Below are 19,363 nucleotides of genomic sequence, written 5' to 3'. Positions count from 1 at the left end.
GTGTGTGTGTGTGTGTCTGTGTGTGTGTGTGTGTCTGTGTGTGTGTGTGTGTGTGTGTCTGTGTGTGTGTGTGTCTGTGTGTGTAATTCATTTGTGTCCTGGAGAAAGAAAGCATGCCAAAGTGAAAGAGAAACAGAGAGGAAGAACGAGACAGAGACACACTATCTTATACAAGTGTCAAAACAAGCCAAGCTGGGCACACTGAGAGGTGGAGTCATGAGTGCAAGGCTGGAGGTCAAGGCTGAGCTCACCTTAATCTCTATGAGACCCTGTCTCAAACACCAACATGGGGCTGGAGATGGCAGAGGACCTCAGTTCAATTCCTGGCACCCATGTCAGGCATCTCCCAACTGTGTCTAAATTCCAGAGGATTCAATGCCTTCTTCTGGTCTCTGCAGGCAACACACACACACACACACACACACACACACACACACACACACACTGATGGAAAGCACCGAAGTAGGTGCTGAAGAGATTGAACATCTCAAGAACTCTGACCTTAAGAAACGATACAAGGTTTGCTGTCAGGAAGCGAAACAGTGTTGTAACAAGTCCTGTAGAATGTGGAAGTGGTTACAGAAACAGGAAGAATGTTTTAGGTTGCCTCCAAGAGCCTGTTGGCAACAATGTAGATGTTAAAGGGGATTGTGGGAAGGCTTAGAGGGAAACAGAGGAAGGTAAAGAAAGCCCTGGTCAGGCTGGGAAGATGGCAGAGTCAGGAAAGTGCTTGCTGATCACAGGAACCTGAGTTTGGATCTGTAACACTCGTGTAAAATGCTAATATGGCAGCAGACATTTGTCACCCTAGCACTGGGGAAGCAGTGACTTAAGAACCTGTGGCTCCTGAACACCCATCCGCCCATGTGCACAGCACCCAGAAACAGGGACACAACACACACAAAGCCTCTGTTACTAATATCACCATACCAGGCTGTTGGCGTAAATGTGAGCTTAGTCCGTGGCAGCGGCAAACACTTGCAATCTCAATTGTCAGGAGGCTGAGGAAGGAGACTCATGAAATCCCAGGCCAGCCTGGGTGACAGACCAAGATCCTGCTTCCAACAGGAGAAAAGAAAGAAATGTGGGTGTTGGGGTGTTTCTGTGAGTCTCAGAAGGAAGGAAGCAAAGTGCCAGTTACAAAAAAATTAGACAAAAGGGCTGGTAAGATGGCTCAGCTGTTAAGAGCTCCGACTGCTCTTCCAAAGGTCCTGAGTTCAAATCCCAGCAACCACATGGTGGCTCACAACCATCCGTAACGAAATCTGATGCTCTCTTCTGGAGTATCTGAGGACAGCTACAGTGTACTTACATATAATAAATAAATATTTTTTTAAAAAAATAGACAAGGGCTGGTGAGATGGCTCAGTGGTTAAGAGCACCCGACTGCTCTTCCAAAGGTCCAGAGTTCAAATCCCAGCAACCACATGGTGGCTCACAACCATCCGCAATGAGATCTGGCGCCCTCTTCTGGAGTGTCTGAAGACAGCTACAGTGTACTTACATATAATAAATAAATAAATCTTTAAAAAAAAATAGACAAAAGATGATCATTGTTGCGAAGTGGCAGAAAACTTGGCTCAACTACATTGTAGTGTTGGGAGCTATAATCTGTAGCGCTCTTCTGGCCTCTGAGGGCACCTGCACGTGAACACTGCACACATACAGACAAGCAGGCACACACATACATGCATGAAGAAATGTATATAAACCATTGGCTCAGCCAGTAAAGCACTTGCTGGACAGGAATGAGGTCTGGAGTTGAGATCCCAGGAACCCACTTAATGACAGGCAGACAAGATGGCCTGCCTACAGTCCCAGCACATGGGAGGCAGAGACAGAAGGATCACGAGTACTCTGGCTGGCTAGACCAGGCTAGGGAGCTTTGGATTCTGTGAGAGACTCTGCCTTAAAACCTAAGGTAGACACTCAGTGTCAACCTCTGGCCTTCCCAAGCACATGCTCTCACACATGTGAACATGCAAACACACATGAATGATGGAGATGACTGCAGCCCTGAAAGGAAGCAGGGAGCCTGCGTCCACGGGCAGCTCACTGCTCAGAGCATAACAGTGAAGAGACAGAAAACAGAAAGGAGAAAAATTCAAACCCCCAGAGCTTCAAAGGACTCCCTCTGAAATAAGTGTTTCCTGCCACCTCCTGCCTGTCTTTCAGTCTGAAGAAGGGCCGGCCTATCTGTACTTCTGTAGTGGATGGAGATTTGGAATGCATCAATTCTCATCAGAGCCCAGTGACCTGAGGCTGCAAGTCCTTCTGCTGTGCAGAGGTGATTGACAGGGTTGTAGCTCAGGCTGGGCAAAGGAGGCCAGCAGCAATGGAGTCACACCAGAAGAGCGGTGGGAGTGCACCACACTGAGGGCGCTCCAGCCACAAAGCACTAGTCAGTCTGATTTCCAAAGCAGAAGTAAAAAATCACTTTAGATACAAACAGCGATAGAAAGTATCCATAGAGAAGCTCAGTAAGAAAACACTAAACCTCACCACAACCTCAAAGGAGTCAATCAGGGGCATGGGGAGATGGTCAGTGAGCCAGAGTGTTGGCTGCACAGGAAGGAAAGCCGGAGTTCCAATCCTCAGGACCAATGCAAAAAACTAGGCAGGGCTACATACCCCTGTAAACTCAGGGCTGCGGGGTGGTGACTGGAGGACCACTGAGGCTTGCTGGGTGCCCACGTACTCAGTCAAATACCATCTCAAGGGAAGAAGGCAGAGAGCAATGGAGTATGACACCCAACTTCCTCTTCTAGCGTCTGGTCGCACCCATGTGCACGCATATATGTATATACCACACACAAACACACCCACCACCCCCAATCACACTATACATACACCACACACACACACACAGTATATACATACACCCTGACACAGAACTCCCACACACATACATTTCACATGAACACCCACCTGAACCTACATATACACACACACACCTCCCACACACAGAATAAAGATTAAAAAAACAAAACAAGCCGGGCAGTGGTGGCGCACGCCTTTAGTCCCAGCACTTGGGAGACAGAGGCAGGTGGATTTCTGAGTTCAAGGCCAGCCTGGTCTACAGAGTGAGTTCCAGGACAGCCAGGGCTACACAGAGAAACTCTGTCTCGAAAAAACCAAAAAACAAAAAAAAACAAAAACAAAAAACAAAAAAACAACAAAAAACAAAATCAAAAACCAAAAAACTAATGCCAGGCCGTGGTGGCACACACCTTTTAATCCTTGCACTTGGGAGGCAGAGACAGGCAGATCTCTGTAAACTCCAGGCCACCTGGTCTATGTATGTCATAGAGAGTTCCAGCCAGCTGGAACTACATAGAGAGACCATGTCTCAAACAGAAACAAAAATAAAAACAAAAACAACAACAAACCCTTGAAGTTAGGTAAGTGGTAGGATAATGCCGAGCAGTCTAACAGATTACTGGGTTCCAGGATGGGGAAAGGTGTTGCAGAAAATATATTTGAGCAAACAGAAAACAAAATATTTTTTAAGAGACCAGGTATATGTCTATAAACCCAGCCTACAAGTTCTAGGTCAGACCAAGCCCCATAGCAAGTAAGTTTTCAAATTTCCTAGTTACAAACCCTCAAATCAAAAATCTCATGTTTCTACTCTGGAAAGACTCTTAGGACAATTCCAGACCTAATCGGATAACCAAATAGAATACTGCTGCTTACATCAGTTGGTTAGCCTCCTGAATTCTACCTGGAAACTAAATTCTCACAGTCCATGAAATTTACACATGGTTCCCAGGAATTATTAGGTGTGTGGTGTGTGTGTGTGTGTGTGTGTGTGTGTGTGTGTGTGTGTGTGTAGTGTCTTCCCAGGAAAAGTTTTGTCATGCAGCAGTGACCGGCAAGCAAGATAAATCATGAGCAAGTCCATATAAAGAAAAACCACAATCAAATGCTGAAAATCACCATCAGTGAGAATTCCGAAAGCGTTCAGAGAAGGGGGGCGGAGTAACAGAGCATGGCAAGCTTCTCAAACAAACATGCAACAGGGCACCCAAACAGCAACGTAACAGGCCTATTTTATTATTATTATTATTTTTTTTTAGGTTATTATTTAAGATAGGGCTTCTCTGTGTGTAGCCCTGGTTGGCCTGGAACTCACTCTGTAGACCAGTCTGGCCTTGAACTCACAGAGATCTACCTGTCTCCGCCTCCTAAGTCTACATAGAGAATTCCAAGACAGCCTGGGCTACACAGAGAAACCCTGTCTTAGGGGTAGGGTGGATATGTCAGGCTAGGCTGTCTTATCTGCACCTCCGATTCCTCTTCCCTTCCCTAGCGCTCTCACTGCAGGAAGCTGACCACTCGGGACTGTACCTATAAGGCCATGAAGGATGAAGCCACAGCAAGGGACATGAGCTGGTCACTCCAGGATGGGTCTTCCCTGGGGCCATCCCATCTCACAGGCTGGCCTTTCCTCCTCCTCTCTTCTGGACAGTGACAGCAAGGGTCATGGCCCCTGCTGTTGGGGGATCATCCCCACACAATATGCCCCATGACTTCCGTTTCTTCATGAGCAGTCCCTCTATCCTCCCCTGGACGATTGTCACTGTGAAGAAGGGGCCATTTGTCAGCCTAACTAACTCTGTGGTTCTGTTTTGCTTCTTTGATATTTTCCCTCCGCTCTTCTGCCTCTTTCCTCTTACTTTGAATTCCAGAGGCAACAGGACTCTGCACATCCTCCTGACAAGGTAACAACTGCAGCAGAACAGTGAGCTTTGCAAACGCCGTCCCACAGTGAGGTCGCTCGCACCATGAGAGCAGCCAGAGACCCAGGCTGGTGAGGTGCGCCCTGCAACTGCATAATTATCTCTTAGAACCAGGCTGCTCCTCTCGGGTGCTTCTCCTGAATCTCCTGCAGAACTAGAGAGGAGGCAGTGACCAGCCCACTGCTGACCACACAAGACTTCCTGCCTCGGAAACTACACAAACCCCAAACTCTTCCCTTCTTTGCTTCCCCTTTATACAAAATCTCGGAGTTCCTCTCGGTCCCTTGAAGATGGACTTAGGGGTCAGCGGACCTGTAGCTGCCCATTTCTACAGCCTCTGACTGACTGAATCTCCTCTCTTCTTCTCACCTTATCTCTCAACACCATATTGGAGTAGGCAAGGAAACGAATTCTGTTGAAACTCCTAGAGCCAATGGCCTTTGCCCTAAAACTCCACCACCACCAAGTAGAAACAAGAATCTGTTTCTTTTTATGGACCACAAATTCTTATTACAAAGTTTTCTTTTTAGTCCAGGGTCTCAGGTAGCCCAAGATGGCCTCAAGCTGCAGCCAATAGTGACCTTGAACTTCCACTCTTCTTGTCTTCACCCTCCTAAGTACAGAGATTAAAGGCACATACTCCCAAGACTGGATTATGAACTTCTAGAACATCCACCCAGGGCTCTGTGCTAACTAAGCTATCCCCAACCCACAAGCTATACGACTCACATTATTTTATATTTTAAAAAAATATATAGGGCTGGAGAGATGGCTTAGTAGGTAAGAGCACTGACTGCTCTTCAGAAGGTCCTGAGTTCAAATCCCAGCAACCACATGGTGGCTCACAACCACTCGTAATGAGATCTGATGCCCTCTTCTAGTGTGTCTAAAGACAGCTACAGTGTACTTATTTATAATAATAAATAAATCTTTAAAAAAAAAATCGGGCTGGAGAGATGGCTCAGTGGTTAAGAGCACTGAGTGCCCTTCCAGAGGTCCTGAGTTCAATTCCCAGCAACCACATGGTGGCTTACAACCATCTGTAATGGGATCCGATGCCCTCTTCTGGTGTGTCTGAAGACATCTACAGTGTATTCACATACATAAAATAAAAATAAATATTTATATATACAGCAAACAGTAAAATATAGAGAGCAAAAAAGAAATTTGAGAAAAATAATCATGATTACAGTCTAAGACCACTCAACTATTTATGATGACCAAGTTCACAAACAAACAAGAAAAACCCTAAGGATGCAGGGAATTGAAAGGAAGCTGAAATTGATAAATTATACATACAAACTTTTCTTATGAAAAGTTCAGCCACACAGAAAATGAAGAGGCAACAGTAAGCTAGCACCTGGCCTGTACCTCGTAGTCATGAACAGTAACCCAGAGCAAATGCACTTCAACTGAAGCTACAACTGCTTCCTCCCACTGCCTACACAACTGGACGGTGTGAGGGAAATGGTGCCTGACTGGGGGAGGGAGAGAGGGACAGAAAGTGAGAACAGAGGCATAGTCAGAGCTTAATGGCAGAATCCCACAGTCTGTCTGGTGTCCCTCAGGCCTTCTCCCTGAGGTCCTTACAGGCAGGATCGGGGGCCTGTTTCTAAGCCAACAGATCACAGCAAAGGTGACAAGCTGTCACCAGGTCACACTGTATTGTAAATTTCCATTTTAGTAAATAAAGAGACAGAGGTTCTTTCTTACTGACTTTGAAGAACTGCGACTGGCCTGCATGTGTGGCCTGCATGTGTGGCCTACATGTGTGGCCTGCATATGTGGCCTGCAGGAGCTCAGGTCCTGGGATGTGGCAGCGAGCTCAGTAGGCTTACTCCCATAGCCATAAGGAGACGAACCCTGATAACAAGCATGGGTTCGAAGGAGACCCCAAGCCTCAGAAGAGACAGACTTCTTGGCTGACATGTAATTTGCACACTGATAAACTGGGCGGAGAGCCCAGCCACACCCAAGCACAGCAGCAGGGAGGTCATGAATCTGTGCTGTGGGAGGGACTAAGTGTGTGAGGGTGCTTTGGAAGGCTTTCTTCTGGCCTCCAAGGACAGGTACGAGCACACGGATGGCAGACACTCACGCAGGCACATTAGTGCATATGAATGCAAGTAAGAACTCTTAAAAATGCAAAAGAATACAGAGCTCTAACCAGCCCTCATCTCAGAAAAGATGGAAAATCCACTGAGTTCCTATTCTAGTATCAGAAAACTCGGGCGTGTGCACCTTGCCTGTTCAGATTCAGGACACCCCACCCCGGCCTCTGGTTTTCTCCATCCCTCTCCTTCCCACACACCGGTGAGAGACAGCAGCATTTGTCCTCTGTACCCGCCTATCTCACTTATGTCCCCCAGGCTCATTCAAGTTGCTGCAAAGAATAGAATTTCTGGTTTTATTCTGATTTAAACAAAACAACTAAGAAACAACTTATAAGACAATTAGTACACTGTGAACATGGACCGGATAGTTAATGACCCTCGCTTTCTCATCTTTTAATTCTAATTAATTAATTTTTCGGATAGGTCCCATAGTATAGCTTTAGCTACCTAGAACCTCTGCCTCCTGGGTGCTAGGATTAAGGGCATGCACAACACCACATTTATTTATTTTATGTGCATCAATGTTTTGCCTATACATATATGTCTATATGAGGATGTCAGATCCCCTGGAACTGGAGTTACAGACAATTGTGAGCTGCCACAGGAGTGTTGGGAATTGAACCCAGGTCCTCTGGAAGAACAGCCAGTACTCCTGACTGATGAACCATCTCTCCAACCCCTGCTTTTATTTTTACAGAGGGTCTCCCTATATAGCCCAGGCTAGCTTGGAACTTACTGGATCCACCTACATCTGTCTCCAGAGTGCTAAGATTAAGGGTATGCACCACCACCTGGAATAATATTCTTTACTGTCATAGATAAATTCTCTATAATAACCTTTAAAAACCAGCCAGGGATGGGATCGGCCCAGCGTTGTCACCACCCTGGAGGACAGAAGCCTGATAGGGCTTTTCAATTAACAAAACAAGGACACCTATCTACCCATCCTGTGTCTGCCAGAGCAGATACAAGAAACACTAGGCCAAGGTTGGGAACTAGGGCCAGGTCATTCTCATTACAAAGACTAGGGCCTTAGAAACTTCAAGAGATAAACCAAAAACTACTAGATAAAGGTCCCGCAGGGCCAGTGGATGACATCCTGGACCATTGGTGACATCCCAATGGTCAATTTGGACCCTGGCCTCAGTTCCTACCTTGAAGCCACTGTGCCCCTCTGACTACAACCTCCTTCTGTGCCTTGACTTCCAGCTTTCTCTTCCACCTTAGCGGAGGACATCTAAAGCCGCCCACTGGACCCTTTGATGCTGGGGCTCCCCAGGGTTTGGACTTTGGCCCCACTTCCCCATCTGCCACTGCATCCATTCAACAAGCTCCAGAACCTCACCTGTGCAGGCTGCCCAAGCTCTGCCTTCTCCTTAGAGATCAGGCCATATCTGGGCATCCACTCCTGAACACTTATCAGGACTTTCCCCTCTTACTCAGCACATGTCTACTGAGCAGCCACCATGTGGTGAACAAGGTGGGCACAGTTCCTGTCCTTAGGTGACTCATCTCCTCTGCCCAGGGCCCAGCCCAGTGGCTGGAAACATGGAGATATCCTGAACACTGCTATCCTTTTGTATCCATGTGTCTCCACCAGGGCCCTGGTCCTCAAAACCTGGTCCAGTTCCTGGAAGGGGATGGATAATGAAATGGACAAATCCACCTTCCCTTCCTCTCCCACTGACAGAGGTTCCGGCTTTCATTACCTCACTGTGAGTGCCTGTTTCTCTCCTACAGCCCAACCCTCACATCACCCAACAAAATTGTTCAATGTTGTGTAGGGTGATTATTCTGAGATTTGCATCCATTAAAGACTTCTGCTTCTGGCACTGAAAACCAGCTTGTTTCAATCAACAACTCAGTAGACAGTGAGCCCACGACTACCCAAAGGTTACCCATCACTAGCTGCCCAACAAAAGCAAAGCAATTCTCTGACATGCCGACGCTTGCTGAAAAGGTACCAGGTATGCACTGGATCCAGAATATATTAATGCCCCCTATTAGTCAGCAATAAAAAGGCGATAATCCAATTTGAGGAGACACAAAGAAAAAGACCACAAATAAGATTCTAAGAAAGAAAGGAGCTGGGTGATGGCCCATGCCCGAGATCCTGCCACTCAGAAGGCTGAGACAGGAAAAGGGCCACAGTCCAAGGACAGTGGAGCTGTGTATAATGAGTTCCAAGTTAGACTGAACCACAGAGGGAGAGCTATGCTCCCAAAACAAAACATGACTGATCAATAGACAGACAGACAGACAGACAGACAGATCCAATGACTAATAACAAGTGAGAACTTCTTTAACTACATCTACATGACACTGGTATGTAAACAGACATACATGTCATATATGAATGTAATATAAAAAGAAAATAGATCCACAGGAAAAATAGGGACAGATGTTTACATTAATTAGCTGATGAAAGATCGGACATTAGAATTTTTGTCATAGCATCAAATTAAAATTTGTTGGTCCAGAGAGTGTACCTGTGGGACCAGGGACACAGCACAGCTGGCAGCAAGCTTGCCTGATAAGCATGTAGTCTGGTCTTCAGTACTGTCAAAAAGAGAGGGAGAGAAAAGAAAGGAAAAGAAAAGCCTAGATAGTTTAAACGCAAGAGAGGAGAGTGTGAGGGCTAAGGAACAGTGAGAGAAACCATAACAGGCCGGTAAATTGCCACGTGCGGTTTAAGGTCGGCTGGCTGTGGAGTCAGGCTCCCCCCCCCCTTTCAGCAAGTCTGTCTTCAAGTGTCCTCCATGGTCTGTGGGTGGCCTGCCCCTTACTCGGCACCCGAGGCCCAGGATGAAAACACTGTGTCCTTGAGAATAGCTTGAAGGTCACCCATTTCTAACTCATGTTACTTTCTGTTGTGTATGGATATTTTACCTGCATATATGTCTGTGAACCAAATGCATGTATGGTGCCCACAGAGGCCAGAAGAGGGTGTCAGATCTCCTAGCACTGGAGTCACAGATGGTCGTGAGTCTCCATATGGGGAATGGGAATCAAACCCAGGTCTTTCTTAAAGAGTAGTTTAAAAAAATAATTTTTAAATTTCTATGTGTGTGTGTGTGTGTGTGAATGTATGCGGTGTGTATGGGTGCCTGAAGAGGCCAGAAGAGTGCCAAGTTTGGTGGAACTAGAGTTATCCGTAGTTGTGAGCTAGGATCTGAACTCTGGAAGGGCTTAACCATCTCGCCAGCCAAGAGAGGCCAAGAAATCACTGTTGTTAATCCTGTGATATTTTGGGAGCAAGCAAGAGAAACTTGTTCTAAATCGTGCTGATAGGTTTTCAGACTCCGTTTAACCACAGTTCAGGGTTCCAGGCGGTAGGAGAGCTAGGGACTTTCTAGTAGGCTGGACAGCTTCTGTGTTAAGGAGACAGTTGTCAGAGTCCTGACATCTCAAGGACAACGTCTCCATCTTGCTGGCAGGTTAAACTAAGTACATGTTCCCAGGCCCAGGAACCTACCCTGGTTGGCAATAACTTGGCATAGAGGTTGCAAGCTTAAATATTCTGTAACATTCTGGCTTGTTGGAGTCTGTTCTGTAGCCCTAATTGATCAGTAGCACCTTAATTACAATAAACTTTTGTCACCTGCACTGACCTGGTGCTTGAGTTACGTTGTAATTAAACAGATCCCATAACAGTATAAAAAATGTCCACCGCGGGAAAGAAAAGTCCAACATCCGGCTGGCCGTGGGAAGCTCACTCACAGAGAAAGCTCAATGGGCAGCTCTGGCTGGCTGTCGGCCTCAACTTCCCCAGTCAGTTCCCACAGGTGTCCCGGATGCCTGACCTGGTGATGTCATATTCTTGTGTTCTCTACCTGTTCTTGTGTTGTTTTTCCAGACAGGATTTCTCTGTGTAGCCCTGGCTGTCCTGGAACTCACTCTGTAGGACCAGGCTGGCCTCAAACTCAGAGATCCGCCTGCCTCTGCCTCCCGAGTGCTGGGATTAAGGGTGTGCGCCACCCCTCCTGGATTGCTATATTTATTCTTTCACATAAGAAGCTTCACCTGAGCTGAGAGAAACCCTGTCTCAAAAAACAAAAAAACAAAACCAAAAAAAAAAAAAAGCTCAAAAGTATGATTACCCTACATTATTCTCCAGACCATACTGAGCACAAATTAGGGCAGGCAGATCTCCCTGGCCCTAGGAGGCAGACAGGGGAGGAAGGGACAGTAGTTACCGCATCAATCTCATTGAGGACCTTCCACTGCTCGTAAGGGACGCTCAGCGCCTCGGCTGTCTGGATCGTCCTCTTCATCTGGCTCGTCCAGACCTTCAGATCCTTAATGTTCTGGTCACTGATGAACTGGGCCAGATGCTTGGAAAACTGGAACACATTACAGTACACTCAGCCCCACAGGTCCTGGGCTGCCTCAAGCATAGGGCCCAAACCCAGGAAATGGGTTCAGTTTTTAAAAAGTCACACTATCTTCCCAATGGTGCACACATCCAAGTTCTGTGCCTTCTCCCCAGACCCCAAGAGCAACCCCAGATTTGTTGATCAACTGCCCCAAGGCCATGTGACCTCTTCTATGAGTCCTCGATACCTCCCTGAACCATGTCAAGGCCATAGCTGTTCAGTTGGGGCTCGGGCTGCTCTAAGGGCAATGGCCTCTGCCAGGACAATGTTCGTGTGCGTTTGCTCAGGGCCTCATCCCCTTCCCCATGTTCTACACCAGATAAAGACTCTCTGCCTCAACTGCACATTGGCTATAGCAGCCCCTACACACATATTCACATATCCATCCCTCTACCTGAAGGTACCAATGCACCGATGCATGCACATGTGCATCTCACACACACACACACACACACACACACACACACACACACACTGACCTCCCGGCCCCGGGGGGACAGTCCAGGATCCCCACCAATCCGGCCCTTGAGGTTTAGCTCGCTCTCCCCATGCCGGCAGAGGTAGATGGAGCGGGGTGTCACATGGATGTTCATGAGGTAATAAACGATGCGACTCTGGATGTGGTCTGCAACACGGTTCACCACATAGCTCTGCCCCACGTCCATGATCTTGATGTAGGACAGATCCCTTGCCAGAGAGAAGGTAGAGAGAGCCTGTGAGGGTGGCCAGGCCCTTGGAAGCACACCGGCAGCCACAGGAACCAGCTGTTAAGCCCGCAACTCTGCCCACTGGATCTGGGATCACAACACACAGGGCCGTCAGCTGGTGTGAGAGTGGCAGGGGGTGAGGCAGCTGGGACACACCTCAGTGACACACATACATGCACTGGGGGGGGAGGGGGAGGGTCAACACTCATTGTGCTAAAGGGGACAGGTAGAGCAGTGGTCGTTGAAGTCATGTCATGATTTTACTGCTATGAGTATGTTCCCAGACCCCTTCCTGCCTCCCTCTGTGCTCCGTAAGCTGAACCAGAGACAGCTGTTCCTAGGCTGACCTGGCAGACGCTGGCAAGCGCTGCACTCCCCAAATTTCCTGGGCAGCTTTCTTTCCCCCAGAGACCCTCTCCTCCAGTCACACAGTCAGGGTCATGTATATACCAAGGAGCTGCCACCCCTCCTCCTCAGGCATCCTGTGGCTAAGAAGCACAGGAGGACAGTGCTGGCCTCTCTCTCCACTTTGCGCCTGGGCGATGCTTCTGCTTAGAGAACCCTTATGTTGGCAGCGGTGGAGAGGGATGACTTAGCAAGTGCTGAAGCTGGGCTGTGACTTAACAGTGCTGGGATTGGGCTGTGGCTTGGCCATGCTGGGGACAGGCAGTGACTTAGCAGTGCTGGGAACAGGGGTGGGGTGGGGTGGGGTGAAGCAGCTGAGAGTTCCCGGATGTTCTCATACAAGTTCTCCCTGTCTGTACCCTTATTACCTTTACTCTACCAATAACCCCGGGAGCAACGTTTGCTGACAGGTCTAACTGGGGCTGTTCAGGGTGAGGCCCTCGTGCAGTAGCCCTGCAGAGTGACAAGAAGCGATGCTGATGCTGGGGAGGCCAGGGGGACAGGGGTGGGAGGTGGGAGTTGAATAACAAGGCCATACAGGGACAGGCCTAAGGGCCACTCAGCTCCAGTCTGGCTGCAGAACCCAGCAGAGGGGAGGAGGTGTGCCAACCCATGGTCAACACAGGCACCACCATTCTATGAGTACCCAAAACCGTCCCTCTAGCAGCTGCTGTGGTCCTTGGATCATATATTATACATTATATATGATTATACATTATCTATTCTTATGTAATTATAAACACCAAACACATATTTATAATCCAGCCTTTCACTTAACACTGTGCAATGCACGCTCCCACGTCTTTCTATAATTATAATTTATGGTGACTAAGATTTTTACCATGGCCTCAGTGCTATTTACTTCATTCACTGCTGCTGGTTATACTTAGGCCAAGAGGCACAGTACTGCCAACAATGCAAATGCCGCCCACAGGCTGTTTTCTATCAAGTTTTAGTGGAACACACCCATGGCCATTTATTTACAGTTTCTTTTTTTTTTTTTTTTTTGCTTTTCGAGACAGGGTTTCTCTGTGTAGCCCTGGCTGTCCTGGAGCTCACTTTGTAGACCAGGCTGGCCTCAGAAATCCGCCTGCCTCTGCCTCCTGAGTGCTGGGATTAAAGGCGTGCGCCACCACGCCCGGCTATTTACAGTTTCTTTTGCAGCACAATGGCACAGTCAGTAACCGTAGCAGGGTTCCAAACCCTAAATAAACCGTTCATTATCTGGCCAGTTGGCTGGAGATGTTGCTGAAGCCAGCCACAAGACCCTCAGCTGGGCACGCACTTTGGAGGTGAAGGTCCTTGGCTACTCAGCACTCCTGCTTGCCATTCTGTCCCAGAGGGAGGCAGATGGACCTGACAAGTAGTGGCCATCGACTGCTGCTCATAGGCAGATCTGGCTAGCTCCTGTCCACTCCCCAACAGCAGAATGAAAGAAATGTATGAAGTGTTTGCAAACACCTTTTGGAAAGACCTCCTGCATAGAAATTAGGTTTAATTTTATTGTGGGACAGGAGTTAATGAGTGCTCTGTAAGCCACCTCTAGCCAACAACTTCTGCCCCAAGGAAAGAAACAAAAGTGGTCAGACCACACCAGCCTTCTGGAGTGCTTCCCTCCCTGAGAGGCCATCACCCTTAGGTGACCACCACAAGGAGCCACCACAGGGAATCACACCGAGATGGCCAAGTGGACTCCCCCGACCCCCTCAGTGCCGCTGCAGGCCATGGGGCTCTCTCACCCACCTGTCCAGGTCTTCATCCAGCGACTCATATGAGTTTTCATAGCATTCAATGCGCCTCATGAAGTCTTCGGTGGCTTCATCGCTGTCCCGGTTGACATAGTCAGGGCTGCCCAGCTTCACTTGCTGTCAGAGTCAGGCACAAAGCAAGAAGCCATCAGGGCTGGAATCCAGGTAGAGCCAGAAAGCAAGAGCACAGCTAGGCAGGGGGCAGGGAGGTGGGACCAGAAGCCAGGCCAGGGCTGGGGGGGGGGGGCCTGAGGCCAGAGCCTGCTCCCATCAGGAATGCTCCTGGCCTGTTAGCCTTTCACCGTGTGGCTCAGTGAGAAGCCTACGGCTCTTTCTCCTGAATTATCTTTCAAACCCATACAGCCATTCTAGATAAATGAGGAGTGCAGACTAAGCCTGGGAGTGGGAAACAAACCCACTTAAATAGAAACCCAGCCCACCCTGGCTGAGGCACCCTTCTGCTGGCCAGGGCTGTGGGGGAGGGGAGCACAGAGCAAAGAATGGGAAAAGAGCAAGAACGAAGGCCCATGAGGCACACAGCCCTCTACACAACTGGTCCTCAGGACTCCAGGCTCATCCACCTCCGCAGTCCCACAGAATTCAAGATCACTGAAGGTCAGGCCAAGAACCAGCCCAAACTGGGATGGGAACCTCACTGTCAAACCGCACCTGTCTCCTTCGTTATCATCCCAAGGAAGTCAGATGTACTGCTTACCACGATGTTGGCAGCAACAACCTCAGGATCCACACAGATAGATTCAACAAAGAAGGTCTACAGCAAGGACAGAAGATGCAGGGACAAGACCACAGGCACGGTTAGTGACTTGCATTTCCTCCCTGAGTGTCCCCCTGCACCCGCGGCCATGCTGACCAAGCTGGAGTGTCATGTAGCTAAATGAGGTGTCACTGTGTCCCGGGCTCTCCCACTAGAGCCCTAGAAAGCAAATTCCAGGAGGAGGGGAAACTGCACCTCCCTCTCAAATCCCTCAGCCACCCGATGCCCAGTGCTCACGAACACCGGGAGGCTGCAAACGGAGTCTCCGAGGGTCCAGATACACAACTCAGCTAAGAAAGGGTGCCCAGAAGATCTCACCTTGTAGCCATTCTGTTCTCCAAAGTTAAAGATCATCGCTCTCCGTTCTCGGGTAGTATTGGTTGCATCAAAAACCTAGGACCAAACTGGGGTGAGTTCAGGACTCTGGCCCAGGGCTGCAGCCCAGGCATCCTCGGGGCCCGGGGGCTTCTTGCCAGGATGCCTGCTGCCCAGGCCAGAGTCTGACCTGGCTCCTGCAGACTCTCACAGAGAGATGTGCTCAGCAGTGCTCGCACAGCAACTGCCCGATTCACCTGCGACCAGAGAAATCTAGCAAAACCAGCTATGCCCAGTACTGCGATTTGGATGTGGTTTTTCTCCTAAGGTTCATGTCCAAGTTCTCCCAAGAGAGATGCAAGTCTGGCCTACCCAGCTCCGTGGTTTTCTATCTCCAGTGTGATCTTTCCCTCAGTGGCTCCTGTCACAATGCTATTTAGATCCTTAACAGAGGCTTGGGGGTGGGGAAGTGCCCAATCTAGAACCTTCAGCCTCATAACTGTGAGCTAAACCTCTTTTGTGAGGGACAGGATCTCACTATGCAGTCCAGGTGGCTTTGAACTTACTGTGTAGGACAGTCTGGCCTCGGACTGGCAGCAATCCCCCTGCCTATGTTTCTCAAGTGCTGAGATTACAAGTATGTGATACCACACCTAACAATACTGCTTTTTCTTTTTTATATATTTTCATTATATTTAGAGTGTGTGCGTGCATGTGTAGTCAAGCCAGAAGACCCAAATTGAAACAGAAAAACCGTTGTTTTTTTTTGTTGTTTTTGTTTTGTTGTTGTTGCTGTTTAAATCAACCAACCAACTGACCCAACAACAAACATCAGGACACTTCTGCTAGGCGAGGCCTCACCCCTCTGTGGTGTGGACATGGGCTCGCAGGCACCCCAGGCTGGCCTACAGCTCCTTATACAGCCAAGGACGCTCCAATCCTCCTGCCTCTACCTCCGTAGAACGGGAACTACAAGCACGCAAAACCATGCTCAGTTTATTCCGTGCTAGAGGTCAAATCCCAGATTCCGCGCCTGCTAGGCCAGCACTGAGCTACACCTCCAGCCTCTTAACTGAAGAAAGGGGTCCTGTGGGATTCACTTCAATAACACAAGCAGAGAGAACAGCAAAGCAGAGAGAAGGGGCCTGGGTTACAGGACAGGACAGTGACGGCCGTGCCACAGGTAGTAGATACAAGTTGGAACTGGGGTCTGAGAGCTCCAGGAGGCACGGTTCCAAAGGGAAAGCGGTAGGAATGAGATGCACAGGCCAGGGGAGATCTTCCTCACGGTTACCCCAGCTCTCCCTGGTCCCACACTTCATCTGCCTGCATGGGTCACCCAGCATCCTGGTAGAATTCCCTCCCCAGGTGTCTGGAATGGTAAACGATATGGGCAGGGCTCCCTAATCCGAAGTTAATATGTGTGGAACACTGAGGTATTCTACTGCTGGTGCTGACTTCCAGAAGGAAGAACTGCAGCATTAAAAGTAGATTCAAGTCCAGGGGAAACGCGGGCCCAGACAGTTCCTTCTGCATGCTTCTTCCCTGGCTAGCACCCTCAGGCGTGCAGGGGCACACCCATCCCACTCACTTCCCTTCCAGGTGCCTGATAAGCAAATGGTGAACTGGGCGTGGGGTGAGGGGAATCCTAAGTCTCACTCTTGACTTTCTAGGGTGTCACACTTACCGCCACGTGTCCCCCCTCCTCACTGAGGAACTTCCGGACATCACTGAGGGCTGCTAAGGCACACTGCCTTCAGGAGAGAAAACAGAGTGAGCTTAGCATCGGACCTTTAACCCTACCACAGAGACAGAGGAGGGGACAGACAGGGGAGGGGACAGCCCTCGGGTCTCCTCCTTTTTCATCTGTCAGCTTGTGGCTCTCATCTGCTGTGTCCCTGGCTGTCGGTTTTCTGAACGATACTTTCCTTTGTTATCTTATCGGGGACCCGCTGTCACTCTGCCATGTTCATGACTCTGAAATGTCATGCGTGGTCTATGATTACCAAGATAAGTGCTTTTATGAATTAATTAATTTATGTTTGGTTTATTTATTTTATTTCGTGTATATGTGTTTTGCCTGCAGGATGTACACTGTGTGTGTGTGTGTGTATGTGTGTGTGTGTGTGTGTGTGTGTGTGCGCGCGCGCGTGCCTGGTGCCCTCAGAGATCAGATGGGGGTGTTGGATCCCCCAGAACTCGAGTTACAGGTGGCTATGAACCACTATGTGGATGCTGGGACTTGAACCCAGGTTCTCTGTAAGAGCAGCAAATGCTCTTAACCTTGGAGACATTTCTCTGACCCCGGGATAAATGCGTTCCAATCAGACATTCTCTGTGCTGAGGGCGAGGGCAGCAATGAAGGACACACGGCTGCACGTGTCCTGGAAGAGAGACCTCCACAAACCACCCCCTAAGGGAACAGGGTGCCATCCTCTCTGCCTCTAGCACAGCGCTGTGTCCGTTCAGCTCTGACCCCGGATGATCATGTACAATGATACACTCAGATGCCTCGCTTGCTATAAAATGACTGCCACGTGGAGGCCATTCCCACTCAGCCCACTTCTCCTAAAGGTCTGGAGAGACAAAGCTACCTTTACTTTGTTTTGCTTGAGGCAGGTCTCACTCTATAGCACCGGGTGGCCTAGAGCTCGCTATATAGACCAAGCTAGCCTTGAACTCACAGAGCTCCACCTGCCTCTGCCTCCCACGTGCTATATGTTTGCTTTCTATCTATGACATCCTCCCTTTTCTTTTCTCTCTTTTTCTTTTATTATTTATTTATTTAATGTATGTGAGTACACGGTAGCTGTAGAGGTGATTGTGAGCCTTCACGTGGTTGTCGGGGTTGAATTTTTAGAACCTCTGCTCGCTCTGGTCAGTCCCACTCGCTCAGTCCTTGCTCTGGCCCAAAGATTCATTTATTATCATTAGCTGACTTCTGATATACCAGAAGAGGGCATCAGATCTCATCATGGGTGGTTGTGAGCCACCATGTGGTTGCTGGGATTTGAACTCAGGACCTTCGGAAGAGCAGTCAGTGCTCTTAGCTGCTGAGCCATCTTGACAGCCCAACATCCTCCCTTTTCAAACAAGCAGTGCTAGAAATGGAACCCAGGGCATGGCCCACTCCAGGCAAGCCCTCCCACCTGCGCCTCACTTACTGTCATAGACCAGTGCTAGATCTCCCTTCTGTGATCTCAGGATGTGCATGCACCCCACCCCCACCCCCACGTGTCAGTGTCAAAGGACTATACTGCATAGATGTCATTGTGGAGCCAGGTCCAGGTCACTAGGTAGCTGTGCCCTCGTGCCTCCTGGTGATCCTCTGTGCTCTGTAGGGTTTTCCATTAAAGCTGCAAAGAGCTTTCCTCTGGGAGCTGTAGAGACGGCTCAGTGGTTCATGGCAACTGTGGAGCTTTTAGAGGACATGAGTTCAGTCCCCAGCGCCCATCAGACAGTGCAAAACTAAGCAACTCTAATGCCAGAGATCTCTGTAGTACTTGTATGTATATGGCATGCGCACACACACACACACACACACACACACACACAAAGATATTTAAAAGTTAAAAGAAAGCCAGGGAGTGGTGGCGGCACACGCCATAAATCCCTGCACTTGGGAAGAGGAGGAAGGTGGATCTTTGTGAATTGGTCTACAAAGTATAGCCATGGTTGTTACACAGAGAAATCCTATCTTGAAATAAAAAAATAGACAGACAGACAGACAGACAGACAGATGGACAGACGGACAGATATTAAAGCAAATCTTAAGGAGACAGAGAAATGGCTCAATGGCTCAGAATACTGGCTAATGTTCCAGAGAACAAAGTTCAAAACCCAGCACCCACATCCAATTCTGTGGACTCTGGCTCCCTCTTCTGGTTTTTGAGGGCATGGCAGGCAGATACACACATGGCAGAAAAACACAAAAATTATAAAATGAAAGAAAAATTTAATCTTTAAAAAAAAATGTTTTTAAGGGGCTAGAGTGATGGCTTAGTGGTTAAGAGCACTGGATGCTCTCTCAGAGGACCCAGGTTCAATTCCAGCACCCACATGGCAGCTCACAAGCACCAGAACTCCAGCTGAGGGAATCCAGCAGTCTTCTGACCCCAGAGGACACCAGGCATGTATGTAGTGCACATGAAGGCATGTATGTAGTGCACATGAAGGCATGT

At 48.8% G+C, this 19,363-nt stretch overlaps 1 protein-coding gene across 3 annotated transcripts in view; it reads right to left on the bottom strand.

Moving 5' to 3' along the window:
* The window catches only part of Pfkfb4 (6-phosphofructo-2-kinase/fructose-2,6-biphosphatase 4), a 42,429-nt gene that overhangs the window by 8,567 nt on the left and 14,499 nt on the right, over window positions 1-19,363 (bottom strand). For all 3 annotated transcript variants that reach the window (XM_021171356.2, XM_029481952.1, XM_029481951.1), the window contains 6 exons: window positions 16,870-16,936; window positions 15,186-15,260; window positions 14,808-14,864; window positions 14,088-14,209; window positions 11,712-11,919; window positions 11,053-11,199 (listed from right to left, as the gene is read on the bottom strand). In XM_021171356.2, the coding sequence (XP_021027015.1) occupies window positions 11,053-11,199; window positions 11,712-11,919; window positions 14,088-14,209; window positions 14,808-14,864; window positions 15,186-15,260; window positions 16,870-16,936 (676 nt within the window). The remainder of the gene's footprint in view (window positions 1-11,052; window positions 11,200-11,711; window positions 11,920-14,087; window positions 14,210-14,807; window positions 14,865-15,185; window positions 15,261-16,869; window positions 16,937-19,363) is intronic.

The sequence above is a fragment of the Mus caroli genome, chromosome 9 (assembly GCF_900094665.2).
Source record: "Mus caroli chromosome 9, CAROLI_EIJ_v1.1, whole genome shotgun sequence".
Taxonomy (NCBI): Eukaryota; Metazoa; Chordata; class Mammalia; order Rodentia; family Muridae; genus Mus; species Mus caroli.
This window is presented reverse-complemented; position numbering and strand designations above follow the sequence as displayed.